The sequence below is a fragment of the Bufo gargarizans genome, unplaced genomic scaffold (genome assembly GCF_014858855.1).
Source record: "Bufo gargarizans isolate SCDJY-AF-19 unplaced genomic scaffold, ASM1485885v1 original_scaffold_2009_pilon, whole genome shotgun sequence".
In the NCBI taxonomy this organism is placed as follows: domain Eukaryota; kingdom Metazoa; phylum Chordata; class Amphibia; order Anura; family Bufonidae; genus Bufo; species Bufo gargarizans.
Genome location: NW_025334601.1, coordinates 263,312 through 285,803, shown reverse-complemented (window position 1 = coordinate 285,803; position 22,492 = coordinate 263,312). Strand labels below are relative to the sequence as shown.

The following is a 22,492-nucleotide window of genomic DNA, read 5'->3' as shown; positions in this document are numbered from 1 at the left end:
GCTCGGGGCCGACGGGACCAGTTTTCCCAACCTTTTTGCCGTGTCACTGATTTGCGCTTACTCGCATTGGATTTCCTCCCGTCTGCCCAGACGAGTCCAGCGAGCACACTAGTGTTCGCTCCCGGCCGTGCTTCGTCCAGGTTCTGTTGTCTGACTTAGGGTCTTCCCTGGGGTTCTTTAGGAAGCTGGGCATTCACCCAATTCTGCCTTTCTCTTCCCGTGATTCGGTCTTCTCCAGTCTGACCTGGACCTGCGACTGGGACTCTGTTACTTGAAGTGTCTGCAGTTTTTTGCTTGGACATCTCCGACTCTTGTCGACGCTCTGTCTCTTGTTTCCAGGAGGTCCGCGCCAAGGTTCACGGCTCCTGGGTGCTTTCCTCCGCTTAACCACGTGGCTATTGCTGTGGTTACTGCTCAAGGGCAGGGCTCTGTTTTTATGGTGTCACCGTTCATTTCACCAGAGCGGTTGGTGCCTCCGGGGCGGGAGGCATGGGCTTCAGCCATGTCATTGTGCAGGGTGGCCACGGTCTTCCTTGCACTCTTTACCAGGTTTACCTGGGTGCGTACTCTGGCTTCGGCGGCGGTTGCTGCCTTGGGCCGCCTGGTTTTTGCAGGTGGCATTTCCTTGCTGCCTTCGGGTGCTTCGCCTTGGTGCTGTGGTCCCTCCCCTCTTGGACTGCTTTTGAACGTCCCAAGGTCTTCTGTGTCCCCCAAGGAAATTGGGCGAGAAAACGAGATTTTTGTATAACTTACCAGTAAAATCTCTTTCTCGCTCTTTCCTTGGGGGACACAGCACCCACCCATTCATTGGTTTTTTTCTGCACGGTTTCCGAGTTTTGTTTACCCGTTGGGTAGTTGGCTTGTTGTTTCCACTGGTTGGACTTTGCCTTTTCTTACTACTTGGACACGCAACTGGCAGTCTCTCTCTCCAGGCTGAGGGTATAGCTGTGGAGGAGGGGCTTAACAGTTTTCACTTAGTGTCACGCCTCCTAGGGAGATGAGCTATACCCAAGGTCTTCTGTGTCCCCCAAGGAAAGAGCGAGAAAGAGATTTTACTGGTAAGTTATACAAAAATCTCGTTTTTCAAGTAATATAGAGAAACCTATGAGAAAAATGCCATAAAAAAGCTACACCTACATCAGAGGTCTCAAACACGCAGCCCACTGGCCACATTCGGCCCCTGAGGCAGTTGACTGCAGCCCCCGATACCTCAAGAGGGGGGTGCGCTATTAGCTAATGATCGCTTCTATAGTGGAAGAGCACAATAGTACTGGACAGGGAGCAGTGAGTATGGCACTGCTTGTGCTGGCATTACTCACCGCTCCCTTGTCCTTTTTCTGGGCACCAGCAATACAATATTTTCGGAAAGCCTATAGCTTCAGGACTTAACTTGCATAGGTGAACACTGTGACCTGACTTTGTGCAGCGTCAGGATGCAGTGCAGCGCTGGCGCCAGGACACAGTACTGCGCTGCACAAAGAACCAGAGTGGTGGCAGTGCCAGGAGGAGGAGAGGTGATTATTATTATTATTTTTTGTCTGCTCTTAGGTCTGCATTTAGGGGACAGAGGGGTTGGGTGAGATGATTTGGGATCTGTATACATTTTTGTTCTGGTCTGGGGTCTATATGACTTTGGAGGCTGATTTACAATGTGTTCCGGGGTCTGTATACATTTGGGGTATGATTTGGATTTTAATCTGATGTCTGTATGAATTTGGGGGCTGAGCTGTCTAAATTTGTTGGCTCTATAAATTTAGGAGTATGAAAACTGAGGGGTAAATCCTCTTGTGATCCCCCAAAAATGTTTTTGCACTACATACACAGGGCTGTAGACCCCTTGGTAAGTGCTGTATAGGACCTCACACTTAAAGGATGTATCCCTATCCGGGCACTGTATAGAAGCGAGAGTCAGTCTGCTTGTATTCTCTGTACTGCAGTCTAATGCTCGACGCGTTTCCCTTCCGACAGTTGTCGGTAATTAATCAGGAGCATTAGACCTAATATATTGCGACCCTGATGGTAGGTATGCAATAGTCTTGCTACACACATTTAGGTCTACTGACTAGAAAGACGCTGCGCGCTTCTGATATCGTGCGTGCAGCAGCGAGCCTCCCGGCACTGTAATGGCTGTAACGCGCGCGTAGTGTGCGCTGTTGAAATGGAGATGTCTCCTCCCCTTCTCTTGCCGAGCCTCTAACAGGCATCCAATGGGCGTTCGATCTCTAGATGGCCGCGCCTCCCACTGTCGTCATCACCAGTGGACAGACAGCCCATTAAACAGCCGTTCACGTCGACTCCGCCTCCTCCTGTCATCATTCGTCGCTATGACAAGGGGGAGTGTATAATCGTGACGTATGCTTGAGTCACCATCTGGACTGGAGCATAGAATCCGTAGGATATCTTCATGTCCAGGTAAAGCCAATGTTTAGATAATCGGAACAACTTAAAATCTATACTGCCATAAGTGGTTACCAGAGGATAAGCAGAAAAAGTCTATCCTGCCTGAGGCAGAAAAAAATCAAAAAAATAAAATAAAAAAAATATCCTGCTTGAAGTATAGGGGATCCCATTACATATAGTCCCTTAGGAGTCCCCATAAATATCAGAAGCGTCAGCCACGGACACTCATACTCAGGACATTAGGGACACACTTGGGTCCCATTTCATGGATGGTCTCCACATATGATCGATAGGGAGAGGTCACAGTAAAGGAGAGTCATCAGAGGGAACAGTATATCTATCCAAATGAAAGACAGAGGATAAATATCATACACTGACCAGCAAGGGTAGAGGGCACTGCCCTTCATTTAATAAAACATGCAAATGAAATCGTATCATTCAGACCCTTTGGTTTAACAGTGTTTAGTGTAAAGATCCACTGTGCCTCCTTTCTGAGAAGCAGTGTATCAATATCACCTCCCCTGGGCGGTGGTCTTACATGTTCAATGCCCTGAAATTTGAAGCAATCTGTTGTCCTGGGATGGCAAGTTGCCACGTGTTGCGCAATGGGGGTATCGCCAAAGCTTCTGATCTTCAATAGGTGTTCCCCTATGCGCCTCCTAAATTCGCGCTTAGTTTTCCCTACATATTGTAATCCACAAATGCAGGTCGCGAGATATACCACCCCTACTGTCTTACAGTTGATAAAGAATTTGATGTTATATTCATGCCCTGTGGTTGAGCTGGTAAAATGTATACCCTTTAAGATCACTTTGCAGGCTATGCAGTTTCCACATTTATATGTGCCATTTGGTATATTTGCCCCTAACCAGGTCTCATTCATAGGAGAGTTAAAGGCACTGTGGACCACCTTATCCTTAATGTTTCCCCCACGACGGTATGTGATCATGGGATACCCACCTACTAGATGTCCGACATCTGGGTCAGTTTCTAAAATCTCCCAGTGCTCAGTCAACAATGCACGTATCTTCTTGTGCGCCGTGTCGAAGGTTCCTATGATACATAACCGTGCATCCTCAGATGTCCTATTTTTGGGATGCAAGAGATGTTCCCTATCACATGCAGCCGCATGTTAATAGGCCTCCTTTAGAACAGGTTTAGGGTATCCCTTCTCAACAAACCGTTTTTCCAGGTCATCCGCTGATACCTTAAAAACAGACTACTGAGAGCAGTTCCGTTTCATTCTAAGGTACTGCCCCTTAGGAACGCCCCTCTTGAGTGGGTACGGATGTCCACTCTCCCATCTCAAGAGGGCATTAGTGGCCGTGGGTTTACGAAACACTTTTGTTTTAAGATATCCAGAGGGGTCAATCTCGATTGCAAGGTCCAGAAAAGTGATATGTTTTTCATCAATTACAGATGTGAAGTACAGGCCCAAGGTGTTTATATTCAGCCTCGATGCACGCACAATATCAGAAGCGCGCAGCTTCTTTCTAGTCAGTAGACCTAAATGTGTGTAGCAAGACTATTGCATACCCACCATCAGGGTTGCAATATATGATGTCTGCCAAACATTAGGTCTAATGCTCCTGATTAATTACTGACAACTGTCGGAAGGGAAACGCGTCGAGCATTAGACTGCAATACAGAGAATACGTGCAGACGGACTCTCGCTTATATATTGAGCCCGGATAGGGATTCATCCTTTAAGTGTGAGGTCCTATACAGCACTTACCAAGGGGTCTACAGCCCTGTGTATGTAGTGCAAAAACATTTTTTTAGGCTCACAAGAGGATTTACCCCTCAATTTTCATACTCCTAAATATAAAGGAGTTCTTGTGGTAGGGTGTAACTAGGAACCATCATATAATTGGTCTGTCAAAGTTCCAGCTCACCTTATCAGCCTATTCATGTGGAGATCAACTTTTAATATGACTAAATTGTGTTTTTAACGTACTTCAGCTAGGCAGTAAACAGTATTTGATTAGTACGTCTACAAGATTATCGTATTAAAGTTAACCGGCTCAATAAATTTGCAGACTAATTTAGAGTTTGATCCAGGGTCTATGAATTTGGGGGTCTGTATTAATTTTAGGGACTGGTCTGGGGTCTGTATTAATTCTGGCGTCTGATCCATTTTTTTTTTAAATTTAATTTTGGGGTCTCATCTGAGTCTGCATTAAGAAGGGGTTGTCTAGCTATGTGAAATTTATGTTTGAAAACAGATTAGACTGAAGTGAAGCTCAGGGGTTGAGTGTGATGTATGTGCATTGTATTGGATTTGAAATGCACGCAGCCAGGCAACTGGATTTTCTTTTATATGTGTGGCCTATATTTCGGTCTGAAAAAATAATGGGAGAAAAGAAGAAATGAAATGAATCGCACATCCACTGCTAATGCTATGATCTCATCCCTGCATTTCTGCAGGAGACCGCGCTAAATAGCGCATGTGTACCACCTCCATGCTACTTGCTAAATGAGGCATTAGTGTACATTTTGATCAAAAGGCATAAGCCCACTCACCACCAGCGACTACCAGCGCTGCGGCGCCATCCCGGCCGGCGGCGGGACCCAGTGGCCACACAGCACCCCTGCTGCCTGACCATGCCAAACCCGGCTCTGGGCCCCACCAACCAGCCAGAAAAACAGCACAGTGGCCCCCGTGCAGCACCGCACCATGTGAACAGTTGTCAAAGCTCACCTCCTCTGAAGCTCACAGGAACTCCAACTGAGGGCATCATAGGCTAATTTAACCCCCTACTGCAGAATACTAGGCTAATTAAAATCACCTGGCCGTATGAAAGGAGTGCTGATCCAGGGACAGAATTCTATGCATTAAATAATGGGAGAAAAGAAGAAATTAATCGCACATCCACTGCTAATCCTCCTTCCATACGCCAGGTGATTTTAATTAGCCTAGTATTCTGCAGTAGGGGGTTAAATTGGCCTATGATGCCCTCAGTTGGAGTTCCTGTGAGCTTCAGAGGAGGTGAGCTTTGACAACTGTTCACATGGTACGGTGCTGCACGGGGGCCACTGTGCTGTTTTTCTGGCTGGTTGGTGGGGCCCAGAGCCGGGTTTGGCATGGTCAGGCAGCAGGGGTGCTGTGTGGCCACTGGGTCCCGCTGCCGGCCAGGATGGCGCCGCAGCGCTGGTGGTCGCAGTGCAGCGCCGCGCCAATTTTAGCTTAGGACCCATTCATAGAGGCAACCTTGGCGTGGTGAGTGGGCTTATGCCTTTTGATCAAAATGTACACTAATGCCTCATTTAGCAAGTAGCATGGAGGTGGTACACATGCGCTATTTAGCGCGGTCTCCTGCAGAAATGCAGGGATGAGATCAAAGCATTAGCAGTGGATGTGCGATTCATTTCTTCTTTTCTCCCTTTATTTAATATATTTTGGTCTGAGTTTGAGACCCCTGACACAGATCATGCTGCATTTAAAAAAAAAAAAGTCAAAATAAAAATGGCATGTAGGTAGGCTTTTTAATAATTTGATATAAAGTTTGAAGTAGCATCTGGTCACAGCATTTTGACAAAGAAAAGCTGTCAAAAACAAACAAACAGGGAAAACACTTTAATGTGTGTGAAGGCTGCCAAAAATGTTTTTGCAACTACCAGAGGTCATGGCATAGTGATATGCCATTAGTTTGGGATTCTAAGAATGTATTTTTTTCCTCTGAACAATACTAGAGTGTTCATTCTCTTTCAATACAGGTTTATTTCCGCACAGTTGAGCTTGTTGAGGAACCAATTGAAAGCTCTCCAGGACTGTCTTTCTACATTAAGATTAATGGAATTCCCATATTCCTTAAAGGATCCAATTGGATACCAGCTGACTCTTTTCAAGACCGAGTGGATTCTGACAAGTAAGTATCATGTTTGTTGTGGGCTTTGGACTTTACAGTTACAGCTCTTTAATTTTGGTTCTAGAACAATAGTAAACTAGGCCATATTCAAGACAAGGCATATTTATTGCATTGTTTGGTGTTGTTTCTGCACAAACCATTTATATTATTAGATTTTTACAGATTATTACGTTCAAAAATAATTAATTGGGTGTATTCATGGCTGAAGTTTGAAATGCATGTGAAGATTCTGCTAGGTCTGAACATAGCTTTAACAGCTTTTTTAGTAACCCTCCTTGCAGCAGTTAAACCTGCACACTGGCCTTTTTACAGAGGTGCAGATTTAGCCCAATATGGGTGTCCTTTGCCAAATAGAGCGGGTGTCGGGCTGTCTAGTGACAGCTGGACACCTGTTCTAATGGCCAGGACTAGAGAAACCTCAGATCCAAGCCGTTTAACACCTTAGATGCCTCTGTCAATACCGACCGCATAATCTAAGTGGTTTCAGAGCGAGGTGGCTCCCTCTGTCACCCATTCATTACTCATTATGGGATGGCCGTGATTTACATGGCAGAGGCATGTCTAATGAAGGCCCCCAGGTCTGCTTTCTGTTAGGCTAGAGGAACTAATAGATTGCCTGTCAGTTTGATTGCTTGTCAAAGTCCTCTTGTGGGACTATTAAAGCAGTTGTGTGCTGTAATGATATTGATGAGCTATCCCCGAGATAGGTCATCAATATCAGATTGGCAGTGGTCTGACTTCCCAACTCCAATTGGCTGTTTGAAGAGGTCGTGGAACTCTTGTGAGTGCAGCGTCCTCTTCGATGTTTAACTGAGTGGCGTTTCCCATGTAGCAGTAGTGCAGTGTAAGTACAACTGCTTATCTTATTCAAGTGAATGGAACGAGCATTTGCAATTACACTGCACTGCCATTACTAGCTAAACAGAGTGCAGTTAAATATTGAATAGGACACAGCGCTTGCACAATCACATCAACACCTTCAAACATCTGATTGGTGGGGGTCCTGGGACTCGGACACCCGCACATCTGATATTGATGAATTATCCTGAGGATAGGTTATCAATATTAAGCCACTGTACAACCCATTTAAGTGGTAAAAATAGGAATTAAATAAAATGTTATTAAAAGAAATTCCCAAGTAAAAAAAAATACTAAATCTCCACATATGTGGTATTGCCACATCTGTAACAACCTGAACTATACAGTGATCATGTAATATATCCTGTATGTTCAACACTGTAAAGAAAAAAATATATATAAATATCTAAATTGTTGTTTTCATTACAGTATCTCACAAAAGTGAGTGCACCTGTCACGATCAGTGTGGGGGGAAAACTCCACACTGAACATAGGAGGGAGGGGGAACTGTAACTGGACCTGGAAACTAGGGAAGAAACGGGTCACCTCCTAACCAACCCTAATCCGGGCCCTAACTATCTATCAATATGAATAGACCCTGAAGGTAGAAATATTCATATGCAGGATACCTAGGCCTTTATATCCCTATAAGGCCCTGGAAAAAGGTTAGGACCAGAGACAACCCATTCCTCTCCAGATGGATGAATGGAAGTCTCTGTCTCAGGCCCAGATACAAACAATAGGGAATAAAACAAACACAAACAAACGCGACACTTAAAAAAATTCTGTCACCTCTCATAACACAAATTCAGATTTTAAACCAGTCATGCTCCACAGATTACCTTGAATCGGCTTTGCTGTTCTATACTGTAATCCGTCCAGTAGTTTTGCTGAAAAACGACTTTTATAATTATGCTAATTAATCCTGAAGGTGCGTTATGTTCCACTTTGTGTGCCCAGTAACTCCCCCTGCAGTGCCCAAAACGCCTTCCTCCTGAATCCCTAACCGCCCACAGCGTCTCATCCTTCTCCTCCCCCTCCCTGACAGCCGAGCGAACTCTCGCGCAGACGCAGTACCCACTGAGGGCTGCGCCAGTGCGATTTGCTGGAGACTGAGGGAAGAGCGAGCATCGGACGTCACTGGGCTCGGCGCATGCCGAAAATAATAGCATGGGAAAATAATAGCATTCTTAATACAGAATATATAGTACAATAAGGCTAGAGGGGTTAAAAAAAATAATAATTTAACTCTCCTTAATCCACTTGTTCGTGCTGCCCGGCTTTTCTTCTGTCTTCATCTTTGCTGTGCACAGGAAAAGGACCTGTGGTGACGTCACTGCGCTCATCACATCACATGGTCAGTCACATGATCCATCACCATGGTGATGGATCATGTGATGAGCGCAGTGATATCATCAAAGGTCCTTTACCCAGGTCCTGAAGAAAGAAGAGAAGCCGGGCTGCGAGAACAAGTGGATTAAGGTGAGTTAGATTATTTTTTATTTTTTTTAACCCCTCCAGCCCTATTGCAAGACAGGTTCCCTCCCGTATAACCATGTTATAAGGCAAAATAATACAATCTACAGAACACCTAACCCAAACCCGAACTTCTGTGAAGAAGTTCGGGTTTGGGCACCAAACATGCAGATTTTTCTCACGCGCTTGCAAAACGCATTACAATGTTTTGCACTCGCGTGGGAAAATCGCGCATTTTCCCGCAACGCCTGTGTGAAACCAGCCTAACTCTCTTGGGGATGGAGTTCACTAGAGCTGGAATCCTCTTCCACTCATCCATGACGACAGCACGGAACTGGTGGATGTTAGAGACCTTGCGCTCCTCCACCTTGCGTTTGAGGATGCCCCATAGATGCTCGATAGGGTTTAATATCTGGAGACATGCTTGGCCAGTTCAGCACATTTACCCGCAGTTTAGCAAGGCAGTGGTCATCTTGGAGGTGTGTTTGGGGTCATCACGTTGGAATTTTGTCCTGCGGCCCAGTTTCCGAAGGGAGGGGATCATGCTCTGCTTCAGTATGTCACAGTACATGTTGGCATTCATGGTTCCCTCAATAAACTGTAGCTCCCCACAGCCGGCAACACTCATGCAGCCCCATGCCATGACACTTCCACCACCATGCTTGACTGTAGGCAAGACACAGTTGTCTTTGTACTGCTAACCTGGTTGCTGCCACACACGCTTGACACCATCTGAACCAAATAAGTTTATCTTGGTCACATCAGACATGGATAGGACATGTTCCAGTAATCCATGTCCTTATTCTGCTTGTCTTTGGCAAACTGTTTGCGGGCTTTCTTATGCATCATCTTTAGAAGAGGCTTCCTTCTGGGACAACAGCCATACAGATGTGTGCTGTATGGTCTGAGCACTGACAGGCTGAACCGCCACCCGTTTAACCTCTGCAGTAATGCTGACAGCACGTCTATTTTGAAAGGACAACCTCTGCATATGAAGCTGAGCACATGCACTCAACTTCTTTGGTCAACCATGGCGAGGCCTGTTCTGAGTGGAACCTGTCTTGCTGAACCGCTGTACGGTCTTGGCCACTGTGCTGCAGCTCAGTTTCGGGGTGTTGGCATCTTCTTATAGTTTAGGTCATCTTTATGTATAGCAACTATTCTATTTTTCAGATCCTCAGAGAGTTCTTTGCCATGAGGTACCATCTCGAACTTCCAGTGACCAGTATGAGAGAGTCTGAGAGCGATGACACCAAATTTAACACACCTGCTCCCTTTTCACACCTGAGACCGTGTAACACTAACGAGTCACATGACACAGGGGAGGGAAAATGGCTAATTGGTCACAATTTGGCCATTTTCACTTAAGGGTGTACTCACTTTTGTTGCCAGCGGTTTAGACGTTAATGGCTGTGTGTTGAGTTATTTTGAGGGCACACTAAATGTACACTGTTATACAAGCTGCACACTGACTACTTTACATTGTATCTTAGTGCCATATCGTCAGTGTTGTCCCATGAGAAGATATAATAAAATATTTAAAAAAATTTGAGGGGTGTACTCACTCTTGTGAGATACTCTATATGCCACAAAAAAAGCCCTGGGCTTTGCATAAATGAAATGTTGAAATGTTCTTCCATGGGTCATCTATGCACTCTATACACGCTTTATTCCATTTCCTAGTGTGTATTACTGCATGTGTAAATCTGTGTTGATGGACAATATTAAATTGAAAAAAAAATAAAAGGTTTACAGTTCTGCACTTTTGCAATCATGAAAGAAAGGAGTTATAGATATGTTTGTCTGTTGTTGCTTAAACATTGCCATCAATCTCTACATGCAACAGACTCCGTAATCTCCTACAGTCAGCGGTTGATGCCAATATGAATACTCTTCGTGTGTGGGGTGGAGGAATATATGAGAGTGATGAGTTCTACAACATTTGTGACGACTTGGGCATAATGGTAATCTTCTTACTTATGCTTAATATTTTAGATAATGACTTGATGCTACAAAAGCCCCCAATTTCTTTTGCATTCGTTGGCCCATTATTCTTTACAGTAACATTATATACAGTAACATACTCGATCCCTATTGGTGGTCAAATCCAGGATTGTGACCTAAACAAAGCAAAAGTAGATTGTTCTGTACCCTACTTTGTGGATATTATCCAGGTTGTGACTTTTATTTACCAAAATGTGCAATATCCAAGAAATGCCTTCATCTGCATCACAAGTTTATGTCATACTTCTGAGCATTTAATACATTCTTCTTCAGTTCAACATACTGAGGAACAATTGATTAAATGCTTTAGAGAATGACATATTAGAAGGCCTATGTAGTTTAGGATACAGGCTGGTCATAGCAATCTTGTGGAATAATACATTTTTGCATATTGTTACCCTTGCAGGTCTGGCAGGATTTTATGTTTGCATGTTCCCTTTATCCAACTGATGATTGTTTTATGGAAACAGTCAAAGAAGAACTCATTCACCAGGTACATTGTCATGTGTGGACATTGTTTACAATCTTTGGAAACCTACGTTTGTTAACCCCTTCCCAACATACAGTACGTCATGGCGGCAGGTGCGTTCCCACATTTTGACGTACTATTACGTCATGGTGATCGGGCGGGCACCGGAGCGGTGCACGCTCGTTCACTGCAGGGGTTCCGCAGTCCCTGATAGCCAGGCCCTTGCTGTATCCGCTGGCATCGCTATACAAGCCGATGCCGGCTGATTAACCCCTTCTATGCCGCAATCAGCACTGACCGCGACATAGAGGGGATTTGAGGCGGGTGAGGGAGCATATGGAGTCCCCGCGCTGCTGTGGCGGGGACCCGATGGGTGAGAAGGCAGCCCGATGCCATGCAGAGGCTGCCCAATGCTCTGCACGGCATCGGGACCTGCCTTCTACGGGTGCACAGGAGATCCAGCCTCAGGCTTGGTCTCCGAGGCAACCTGTTAGTGTATTACTCTGTGTAATACACTAACAGTCAATGCATTAAAATACAGATGTATTGTAATGCATTGCAGAGAGGATCAGACCCCCAAAAGTATAGTCCCATAGTGGGACAGAAATAAAGTTAAAAAAAAAGTCAGAGTTTTAAAAAAATAAAAATAAAAACGCCCCTTTTCCCTGATTTTATATGAAAAAAATAGAAAAATAAAACGCACATATATTAGGTATCGCCGCGGCCATAACGACAGGCTCTATAAATATATCACATGATCCACCCCATCCGATAAACCCCATAAAAAATTATTTATTTATTTTTAAATCACAAAACGTGCAACACCAAGTGATCAAAAAAGTGTATGCCCCCCAAAATGGTACTAATCAAACCGTCACCTCATCCCGCAAAAAATTAGACCCTACCTAAGACAATCAACCAAAAAATAAAAAAACTATAGCTCTCAGAACATGGAGACTCCAAGACATAATATTTATGGTTTCAAAAATGCATATATTGTGTTAAAGTGAAATAAATAAAAAAAAAAGTATACATATTAGGTATTGTCGCGTCCGTCCAGCTCTATAAAAATATCACCTGAATTAACCCCTCAGGTGAACACAGTAAAAAAAATATAATAAAAACAGTGCCAAAAAAAGCCTTTTTTTTCACCTTACATCACAAAAATTGCAACACCAAGCGATCAAAAAGGCGTATGCCTCCCATAAAATCGTCATCTCATGCCGCAAAAAATGAGATCCTATCTAAGACAATCAGTCAAAAAATAAAAAAGCTATGGCTCTCAGAATATGGAGACACTAAAATATCAATTTCTGTTTGTTTCAAAAATGCTATTATTGTGTAAAACTTAAATAAAAAGTATACATATTAGGTATTTCCTATATATGTTGTTTCCGTAACAACCAGCTCTATAAATATATCACATGACCTAACCCCTCAGGTGAACGCTGTAAAAATTTATTAATAAAAACGGTGCCAAAACAACAAATTTGTTTGGTCACCTTGCCTCATAAAGTGTAATAATGAATGATCAAAAAATCCTATGTACCCAAAAATGGTACCAATAAAAACGTCAACTCTTCCTGCAAAAAATGAACCCCTGCACAAGACGATTGGCAGAAAAATAAAACAAAATGGCGATTAGAAAATGGAGACATATTTTTTCAAAAATGCTTTATTATGTACAATTGAAGCAAACAAAGAAAGTAGATATATTTGATATCACTGCATCCGTAACAACCTGCTCTATGAAAATAGCGCATGATCTAACCTGTCAGATGAACTTTGTAAAAAATAAAAACAGTGCCAAAACAGCCATTGTAATGTAAAAATGTAATATAGAGCGATTAAAAATCATATGTACCCCAAAATAGTACCAATAAAACTGTCACCTTATCCCCTAGTTTCCAAAATGGGGTCACTTTTTTGGGAGTTTCTACTGTAGGGGTGTATCGGGGGGGCTTCAAATGGGACATGGTGTCTAAAAACCAGTCCAGCTAAATCTGCCTGCCAAAAACCATATGGCGCTCCTTGGCGCTCCTTTCCTTCTGCACCCTGCCGTGTGCCCTTACACCAGTTTACGACCACATGTGGGTTGTTTCTGTAAACCTCAGAATCAGGGTTTTAAATGTTGTTTTGTTTGGCTGTTAACCCTCGATGTGTTAAAGAACAAAATGGTTTAAAATGGAAAATCTGCCAAAAAAAGTGACATTTTAAAATTTCATCTCCATTTTCCTTTAATTCTTGTGGAACACCTAAAGGGTTAACAAAGTTTGTAAAATCAGTTTTGAGTAACTTGAGGGGTGTAGTTTCTACAATGGGGTCATTTATGGGGAGTGTCTATTATGTAAGCCCCACAAAGTGACTTCAGACCTGAACTTGTCCTTAAAAGGTGGGTTTTGGAAATTTACTTAAATATTTTTAGAATTGCTTCTAAAATTCTAAGCTTTCTAATGTCCCCAAAAAATCTAATGACATTTACAAAATGATGCAAACATAAAGTAGTCATATAGGTAATGTTAAGTAATAAATGTTTTATGAGGTATCACTTTCTGTTTTAAAAGCAGAGAAATAAAAAATGGTAAAATTGCGAATTTTTCATAATTTTTTTGTAAATTTTGGATTTTTTCATAAATAAAGGGGAACTATATTGACTCAAATTTATGACTGTCATGAAGTACAATGTGTCACGAGAAAACATTCTCAGAATGGCTAGGATAAGGCCTCATGCACACGACTGTTGTGCCGTTTTCCGTTTTTTTTCGCGGACCTATTGACTTTCAATGGGTCCGTGGAAAAATCGGAAAATGCACCGTTTTGCAGCAGAGACCGTGATCCGTGTATCCTGTCCGTCAAAAAAATATGATCTGTCCTATTTTTTTGACGGACAACGGTTCACGGACCCATTCAAGTCAATGGGTCCGTGAAAGAACACGGATGCACACAAGATTGGCATCCGTGATCCGTGGCCGTAGGTTACTTTCATACAGACGGATCCAAAAATCCGTCTGCATAAAAGCTTTTTCAGATCTAAGTTTTCACTTCGTGAAAACTCATATCCGACAGTATATTCTAACACAGAAGCGTTCCCATGGTGATGGGGACGCTTCTAGTTAGAATACACTACAAACTGTGTACAAGACTGCCCCCTGCTGCCTAGCAGCACCCGATCTCTTACAGGTGGCTGTGATCCGCACAATTAACCCCTTCAGGTGCGGCACCTGAAGGGGTTAATTGTACTATCATATCCCCCTGTAAGAGATCAGGGCTGCCAGGTAGCAGGGGGCAGACCCCCCCCCCCCCTCCCCAGTTTGAATATCATTGGTGGCCAGTGCAGCCCCCCCCCCCCTCCCTCCCTCTATTGTAATAATTCGTTGGTGGCACAGTGTGCGCCCACCCAGCCCCCCCCCCCCTTCCTCCCTCTATTGTAATAATTCGTTGGTGGCACAACAATTGTGCTGATCACAGCCCCCTGTAAGAGATCGGGTGCTGCCAGGCAGCAGGGGGCAGTCATGTACACAGTTTGTAGTATATTCTAACTAGAAGCGTCCCCATCACCATGGGAACGCCTCTGTGTTAGAATATACTGTCGGAAATGAGTTTTCACAATCTAACTCATATCCGACAGTATATTCTAACATAGAGGCGTTTCCATGGTGATGGGGACGCTTCAAGTTAAAATATACCATCGGATTGGAGAAAACTCCGATCCGATGGTATAAAAGGGACTCCAGACTTTACATTGAAAGTCAATGGGGACGGATCCGTTTGAAATGGCACCATATTGTGTCAACGTCAAATGGATCCGTCCCCATTGACTTGCATTGTAATTCAGGACGGATCCGTTTGGCTCCGCACGGCCAGGCGGACACCAAAACGACTTTTTTTTTCATGTACGTGGATCCTCCAAAAATCAAGGAAGACCCACGGACGAAAAAACGGTCATGGATCATGGACTCACGGACCCCGTTTGCGGACCGTGAAAAAATACTGTCGTGTGCATGAGGCCAAAGTAAAAGCGTTCCAAAGTTATTTCCACATAAAGTGACACATGTCAGATTTGCAAAAAATGGCCTGTGCAGGAAGGTGAAAACTGGCCTGGGGTAGAAAGGGTTAATAATACACAATGTGAAATATCTGCTTACAAATACATTGCTCTAAATTAGAAGGTGAAAACTAATTGTAGTAACAGTAACAATTTAGAAAAGCTCTGTCAGTTAAAACCTTTACCTACAACCTTTTTCAGAAAGCGGCCCCCAGAGTGATAAGCTGGTCTCCCTTGATTCTGCTCCTGGAACACTCCAAAAACAGCTGATTTTGCTGGGGGGAGCCACACTGCCCACTACAGGGAAAATGTGATTTTACAGGCCAGTCTTTCAGATGGTACAAGGATGGCTTGAGTACACCAAAATGTGAGCTGCTCATACAGAGTGGATTTTAATTCTGGCTCATGGGGGGTGGAGGACCCCCTTCTTGGAGGCATATAGTTAGGCGATGTCTTCAACCAGTCAGCTGCACTGAGGGCAGGATAGTGTAATGATAGATCTGTGTATTGACAGATCTGCTGATTTCAGTGGACTGTCACTTCTTCCATGGCAGTCAGTACTTTTTACAGTATTGACCTGGCAAGCTTCGGCAGGGGGTTCGGTATTCTAAAAATACTGACTTTACAGAAGTGACAGACCGCTGAAATCAGTGGGTCTATCATTACACAGTCTAGTTGTTTGAAGAAATGAAATGCAGTATGTCCCATTGTAGAAGTTTACAGTTTTCATCTGAAACTGAAATGACATAAAATACAAGTGGAAAGAGACAATAGTGTGGCAACTGATCATCCATATAAATCATAAAAGTGAGCACACATATTCTTTGGACATATGTAAAAATTCAAGAGTTCTGGGCAAAGGTTAATGAAAAAATAGAGGAATACCACCGGTAGTACCTAGGCAATTTGAAAGCTGTATTCTGGGGGTGAAGGAGTGGATACCCCTCAATATCGAGAGATAGCATCTAAGCTCTTATTCCAGGCCAGGAGATGTATTGTTCGACACTGGGGGAGACGTGCTGTCCCCACGGTCAATGAATGGCAGAACCTCACCAGAGTCTCACTTGCCAGAGACTGAAAAACTGAAGGATTTGTAAGATGTTTGTAAAAAAAGTAATAAAGACATAATAAAAATAAAAAAAAGAACATCTCATTGCTAAGGAGTATGTTGCTGTACTCAGCTGTCTCAGGATCAGTGGCAGACCCAGAGGTTGGACCCCTGGATAGGAGATATCTTTTGAATAACAATTACATATTTCATGGCTCCTTGGCTTTTGAATATAGCAGAAAGTTCCACATGGTTCCTGCTGATTCATTATATTTCAGTGGTTAGGTTTCACAGTGTAATATTTATGGAGGTCGTATAGAACACCGGACGCATTGAAATCAAGATCTCTACCGATGAACATGAACAATACTATTTCACTACATAAAATTGGATATCTATCTTTTTGGAACATTATAGATTAGAAGACTTAAATCTCACCCCTGTATTATTGTTTGGAGTGGCAATAATGAGAATGAGGCGGCCATAGCCAGTGACTGGTTTTCACTACCAAGCTTCATGAAGGAGGTTTATGCAAAGGATTATCGGATTCTTTACATTGAAACCATCAGAGAGCTTGTCCTTGAGGTAAGTTGAGGTTACATTTTAATGGTTTTTGTTTATGATTTGTCAGCGTTTCTGACGCTCCTGATGTTCCTGTTATCTGTCCTGGAAATAGATCACTAAATTAACAACTGGCTTTTGCCATTCTTTTTGTCAGTGGGACCTGCCATAAATGGTGTGACACTTTCATCACTGGTATCTTGTAAAGAACATTTTTTTTTACTCAGGTCTAGTATGCCAGAACCAAGGTGAGCGTCTTGCATACTGGCAATTAAAGAGAAAAATGTAAACAGCCTAAGGCTACTTTCACACTGGCATTTTGGTTTCCGTTTCTGAGATCCGTTCAGGGCTCTCGCAAGCGGTCCAAAACGGATCAGTTTTGCCCTAATGCATTCTGAATGGAAAAGGATCCGCTCAGAATGCATCAGTTTGCCTCCGATCAGTCTCCGTTCCGCTCTGGAGACTGACACCAAAACGCTGCTTGGTGGCAAACGGATCCGTCCTGACACACATTGTAAGCCAATGGGGACAGATCCGTTTTCACTGACACAATATGGCACAATAGAAAACAGATACGTCCCCCATGACTTTCAATGGTGGTCAAGACGGATCCTTTTTGGCTATGTTAAAGATAATACAAACTGATCCATTCAGAAAATACAACCGCATGCATCCTTTCAGAATGTACAAGTGAACGTATCTATGACGGATCCGCACCAAACGCGAGTGTGAAAGTAGCCTAACACAGAGTTAGAGGCACTACCATCAGAAAATGATATACTCCCTCCCATATTAACAGCCTATATGTGAATAGGTAGAGTGTTTCCTGTATATAATTCAATTATGAGTCTATCCTTGTATTCTACGTCCTGCCCTGGCTCTTTATTTTTTATTTGTATTTAGTTGTCAATAGTATAATACTGCCGAAATGTAAAAGAAAAAAAGCCATAAATTCAAAAAATAATGTTTTATATAAACATTGAGTTTAAAAAAAGAAATTCACCCGTTCTGCTAGAAGTGTCCCTTTGAAGATTTAGGATTATGGAGTATGTTACAGTCCTGTGAGTGAGAAACCACTATTAACCCTTTAGTGCCACCCATATGCTTTTTTACGGCAGTCACTAAGGGGCCTTAGGCTTGGCAACCGCTTTTTCACGGTGGCCCAGTCTAAGCACTGCACGGGTCCCCCAGGAAGCGGAGGCTCAGCTCTTACATGAAGGAGTGTTGATCCGGGCTGTTTAACCCATTACATGCCGCAGGCAATGGGGCCCGCCACATGTAAGCAGTGACAGAGGAAGTGGACTCCCTCTGTCTCCCATCAGCACCCTGTAAATGCAATTGCGGGACGCTGATGTGTGTAAAGGCTAGCTGGGGTCTGGTATAGGCCCTAAGCCAGCCTTGAGTGTTTTCCAGCAGGCTGTCTCTCTCTGGGGCAGCCTCCTGGTCAATGTCAGTATAGCACTGACATTAAAATGCAATGCACTTTAGGGATTGCATCGTATTTTAAAAGCAATCAAAATATTGTCATGGTATCACCGCGTCTGTAAGACCCACACTACATAAATATCATGTACATTATCCCCTACGGTGAAAGCCATAAAAGAAAATATAAAAAAAAATCCAGAATTACTAATTTATTCTTAGTTGCCACTGAAAAAATGTAATAACAAGTGATCAAAAATCGTAATTTACTCCAAAATGATACTAATAAAAAAAAAAATTGTCATCCCGCAAAAATCAAGCCCTCATACAATTCCACAGAAAGAAAAATAAAAAAAGTTATGGGTCTTGGGAAGTGGTGATGCAAAAAGAATTTCTTCCTTTTTAAAAAAGAAAGGGGGATTTTATTGCACAAAAGTATTAAAAACGTAAAAATAACTGGCATCACTGTAATCGTACTGACCCAAAGAATAAAGATATTATCTTATTTATACTGGAAAAATAAATCCTGTAAAATTTATAACGTAAAAACTCAGTGGCAGTATTGCTGTTTTTCCCATCTCCCTCCCAGAAAGAGTCAATAGAAGTTATTCAGAAAATGTATGTTTACCCCAAGATGGTGCCATTAAAAACTACAACAAGCCCTCATATATCTACATAGACGAAAAAATAAAGAGGGTTATACCTCTTGGAATGCAACAATAAAAAAAAAGGAAAAAAAACGCTTGGTCAGTAAGGCCCAAAACAGGCTGATCACTAAGAGGTTAAATATTACCTGCAACGGCTCATTGCCTAAGCACCCTATTGAAGCCATGAGTATTATCCATCAATGATGAAAATACAGAAACCAAGCAGTCTATGAAGGTGCTCTGATAAGAAGTAAATAAGTAAATTGCGTCTGATCAGTTGTCTGTGGGATTATTTGTATGGACAGACTAAACCCACCCAACCAGGGAGTCATTTTTTTAAAGAAACCGGAGTCCCTGGTTCTTTAGCGCAATGGCAAATGCATGATGTAATTCAGGCTATCATACCATACATTTAATTTCGCCATTAATGGACAACATTTTTCAGCCTGGCCGATCACATTTACAGAAGTCTACCATGGTGAACGATTGTACATCGTTATGTACTTCAGAATGCCTGAAATCAGCCATTTTGATTGACTTTAATCTTGTGTATGTAAATATCTTCTCAAGTTCTCTTTCTTTTCAGATGGATGAGACTCGTCCTTTTATTGCTTCAAGTCCTAGCAATGGGAAAGAGACTGTGAAGGAAAATTGGATTTCCAAAGACCCATATGACAATCACTATGGTGATGTACATTACTACAACTATATGACAGATTGTTGGAACTGGACATCATACCCCAAACCTCGCTTAGCTTCAGAATATGGCTTTCAATCTTGGCCTTCATTTAGTACAATATATAAGGTAAACCACGTAATTGGTATAAATATCAATATGAAAGACCATATGCAAAGAGTTTTCTCTCAAGGAAAGAGAACAATCTAGCTAGCGCCCCCTTGTGGAAGAGTCTGACTTGTTAATAAGCCTTGGGACATGACAAGGAAAAATAGCCGAGTCAAATATCCATCCCTAGACAGTTGTTTCGGGGTGCTTGGCCATCATCGGTACAGAGTGGGATTTTGGGTGGCTGAGTGCAATGTCTTGGATGCAGCTTAGGCAGGGACATGGATGGATATTTGGCTTGGCTATTATCCCTTGTCATGCCCCAAATCTTGTTAAAAAAAATCAGACTTTGATGCAGAGGGAGCCACTTCCAAGATGGCGCTAGTGAGAAGGTTCTCTTTCCTTGGAAGATACCTTTTTTGTTTAGGCTACTTTCACACTCGCGTTTTGTCCGGATTCGTCACGGATCTGCAAAAACAGATCCTTTACAATAATACAACAGCATGCATCTGTCATGAACGGATCTGGTTGTATTATCTGTAACATAGCCAAGACTGATCCGTCATTAACTTCACTGAAAGTCAATCCGTTTTCTGTTGTGCCAGATTGTGTCAGAGAAAACGGATCCGTCCCCATTGACTGTGTGCCAGAATGGATCAGTTTGGCTCAGTTTCGTCAAGCGGACAGCAAAACGCTGCAGGCATCCTTTTCCATTCAGAATGCATTAGGGCAAAACTGATCCGTTTTGACCGCTTGTAATGACGGACCTCACAAGCGGAAAGCCAAAACGCCAGTGTGAAAGTAGCCTTATTATGTTCCCATGGAGCATTGCCTACAAGTCTTCATATCAGTGGAGCAATTCCAATAACGGTGGCATTCAAAATATTAACAGCAGGTCATTCTCTGCATCTAAGAAAAAAGCAAAGTGTACATGAGATTTGTTTAGTCTCATACACTTTGCTGGTACTGTATTGCCCTGCGTTTTTTCTGCATGAAAATCTGCGCTAAAAAAACGCATGTAATCCACATTGTGTGAACCCTAAGGGTCCATTCACACGTCCGCAAAATGGGTCTGCATCCATTTCGCAATTTTGCAGAGCTGGGTGCAGACCCATTCATTTTCAATGGGGCCGGAATGTGCTGTCCGCATTTGCGGATCCGCACTTCCGAATCCTCGGATCCGCACTTCCGCATCCAGGCTTCCGTTTCAGCAAAAAAATAGAACATGTCCTATTCTTGTCCGCAATTGCGAACAAGATTAGGCATTTTCTATTATAGTGCCAGTGATGTGCGGTCCGCAAATTGCAGAATGCACATTGCCGATGTCCGTGTTTTGTGGATCCGCAAAACACTTATGGACATGTGAATGGACCCTAAGGGCTGTATTACATTAAAAGATTTAGCAGGTGATTGTCGGGAAAGAAGCCTGCTCATTAGTGGAGGAGACTGCTGCTGTTACATGCAATGATCTTCTCCACAGTATGGGGAGGCGTGATCGTTATGCCATTGCTCGTCCCCATACTGACTTGTTTGCCAGCAGCAGATTGTAATTAGACAGCACTCTGGATAGATCATCAGCATCTGATCAGCGGGGGTCCGACACCCGGACCCCTGGCGATCAGCTGTTTGAGAAGGTAGCAGCGCTGGCAGTAGTGCTGCGGCCTTCTCGCTGTTTACCGCAGGCCCAGTGACGTCACGACTAGTATCAATGGCCTGGGGCTAAGCTCTGTTCACTTGAATGGAGCTTAGCCCCGCCCAGGCCAGTGATACTAGTCGTGACTTCACTGGGCCTGCGGTAAACAGTGAGAATGCTGCGGCGCTACTGCCAGCGCCGCTGCCTTCGAAAACAGCTGATTGGCGGACCCCTGCCGATCAGATGCTGATGATCTATCCAGAGTGCTGTCTAATTACAATCTGCTGCTGGCAAACAAGTCAGTATGGGGACGAGCAATGGCATAACGATCACGCCTCCCCATACTGTGGAGAAGATCATTGCATGTAACAGCAGCAGTCTCCTCCACTAATGAGCAGGCTTCTTTCCCGACAATCACCTGCTAAATCTTTTAATGTAATACAGCCCTTAGTTTAAAAGAACTGCAGAACCCCTTTAATGTTAACCCAGGCTAGCAAACGCTAGGCTAAGCAGCAAGAAATGACTTACTGGCTTTGTAGTATGTGTTAAACACATTTCATGCCTTTGTAATGGCAAGAGTGGAATTCCCATTGCTGTGTATTTAAAATCTGCAATAAAACTTAGAATCTCTGCAGAATTTTTGTTCCTCCATTTACTTGTACTGTAGTTTACTTTAGTTTTCTAGTGAAAAATAGTCAGCAAATCTGCCCTATATGCTTATGGGGTCATTTAGCAAAATAGTGTACAGTAGAACTGGCTTAGTTGCCCATAGCAACCAATCAGATTCCACCTTTCATTTTCCAAAGGGGCTGTCCAAAATGAAAAGTGAAATCTGATTGGTTGCTATGGGCAATTAAGCCAGTTCTACTTTATACCACCATTTGATAAATGATCCCCTTAGTCTTTTTCAAGGTTCGTGCTGTAAAATACAGTAAAAATGTCATCCGACACTTGTTTTATGCATTTTATTTTACTTAGGTGTCTACTCGTGATGACTGGTCTTACTCGGGCAACTTTAGTACCCATCGTCAACATCATGATTCAGGAAATGAGCAAATGATGTTCCAGGCTGGGCTCCACTACAAGATGCCAGTAAATATTGATCCTGTAAAAAAGTTTCACGATACTTTGTACCTGACCCAGGTATCATGATTTATTTTCTAACTCTGATTTTGTGGTGGTGTAACTTTAACCCTTTCAGGACAGACATTTTTCACTTTAAAGGCTATGCACACCTTGGGGGGCATTTTTTTAGTTGTACTCATTTTGAGCTAAA

General features: G+C 43.1%; 1 protein-coding gene across 1 annotated transcript in view; it reads left to right on the top strand.

Annotated features, from left to right (window-relative positions):
• MANBA (mannosidase beta) overlaps positions 1-22,492 on the top strand; it is a 79,739-nt gene that overhangs the window by 8,038 nt on the left and 49,209 nt on the right. The window contains exons 3-8 of the mRNA XM_044274702.1: positions 6,118-6,269; positions 10,450-10,567; positions 11,014-11,100; positions 16,587-16,754; positions 19,386-19,604; positions 22,195-22,359. Of these exons, the coding sequence (XP_044130637.1) occupies positions 6,118-6,269; positions 10,450-10,567; positions 11,014-11,100; positions 16,587-16,754; positions 19,386-19,604; positions 22,195-22,359 (909 nt within the window). The remainder of the gene's footprint in view (positions 1-6,117; positions 6,270-10,449; positions 10,568-11,013; positions 11,101-16,586; positions 16,755-19,385; positions 19,605-22,194; positions 22,360-22,492) is intronic.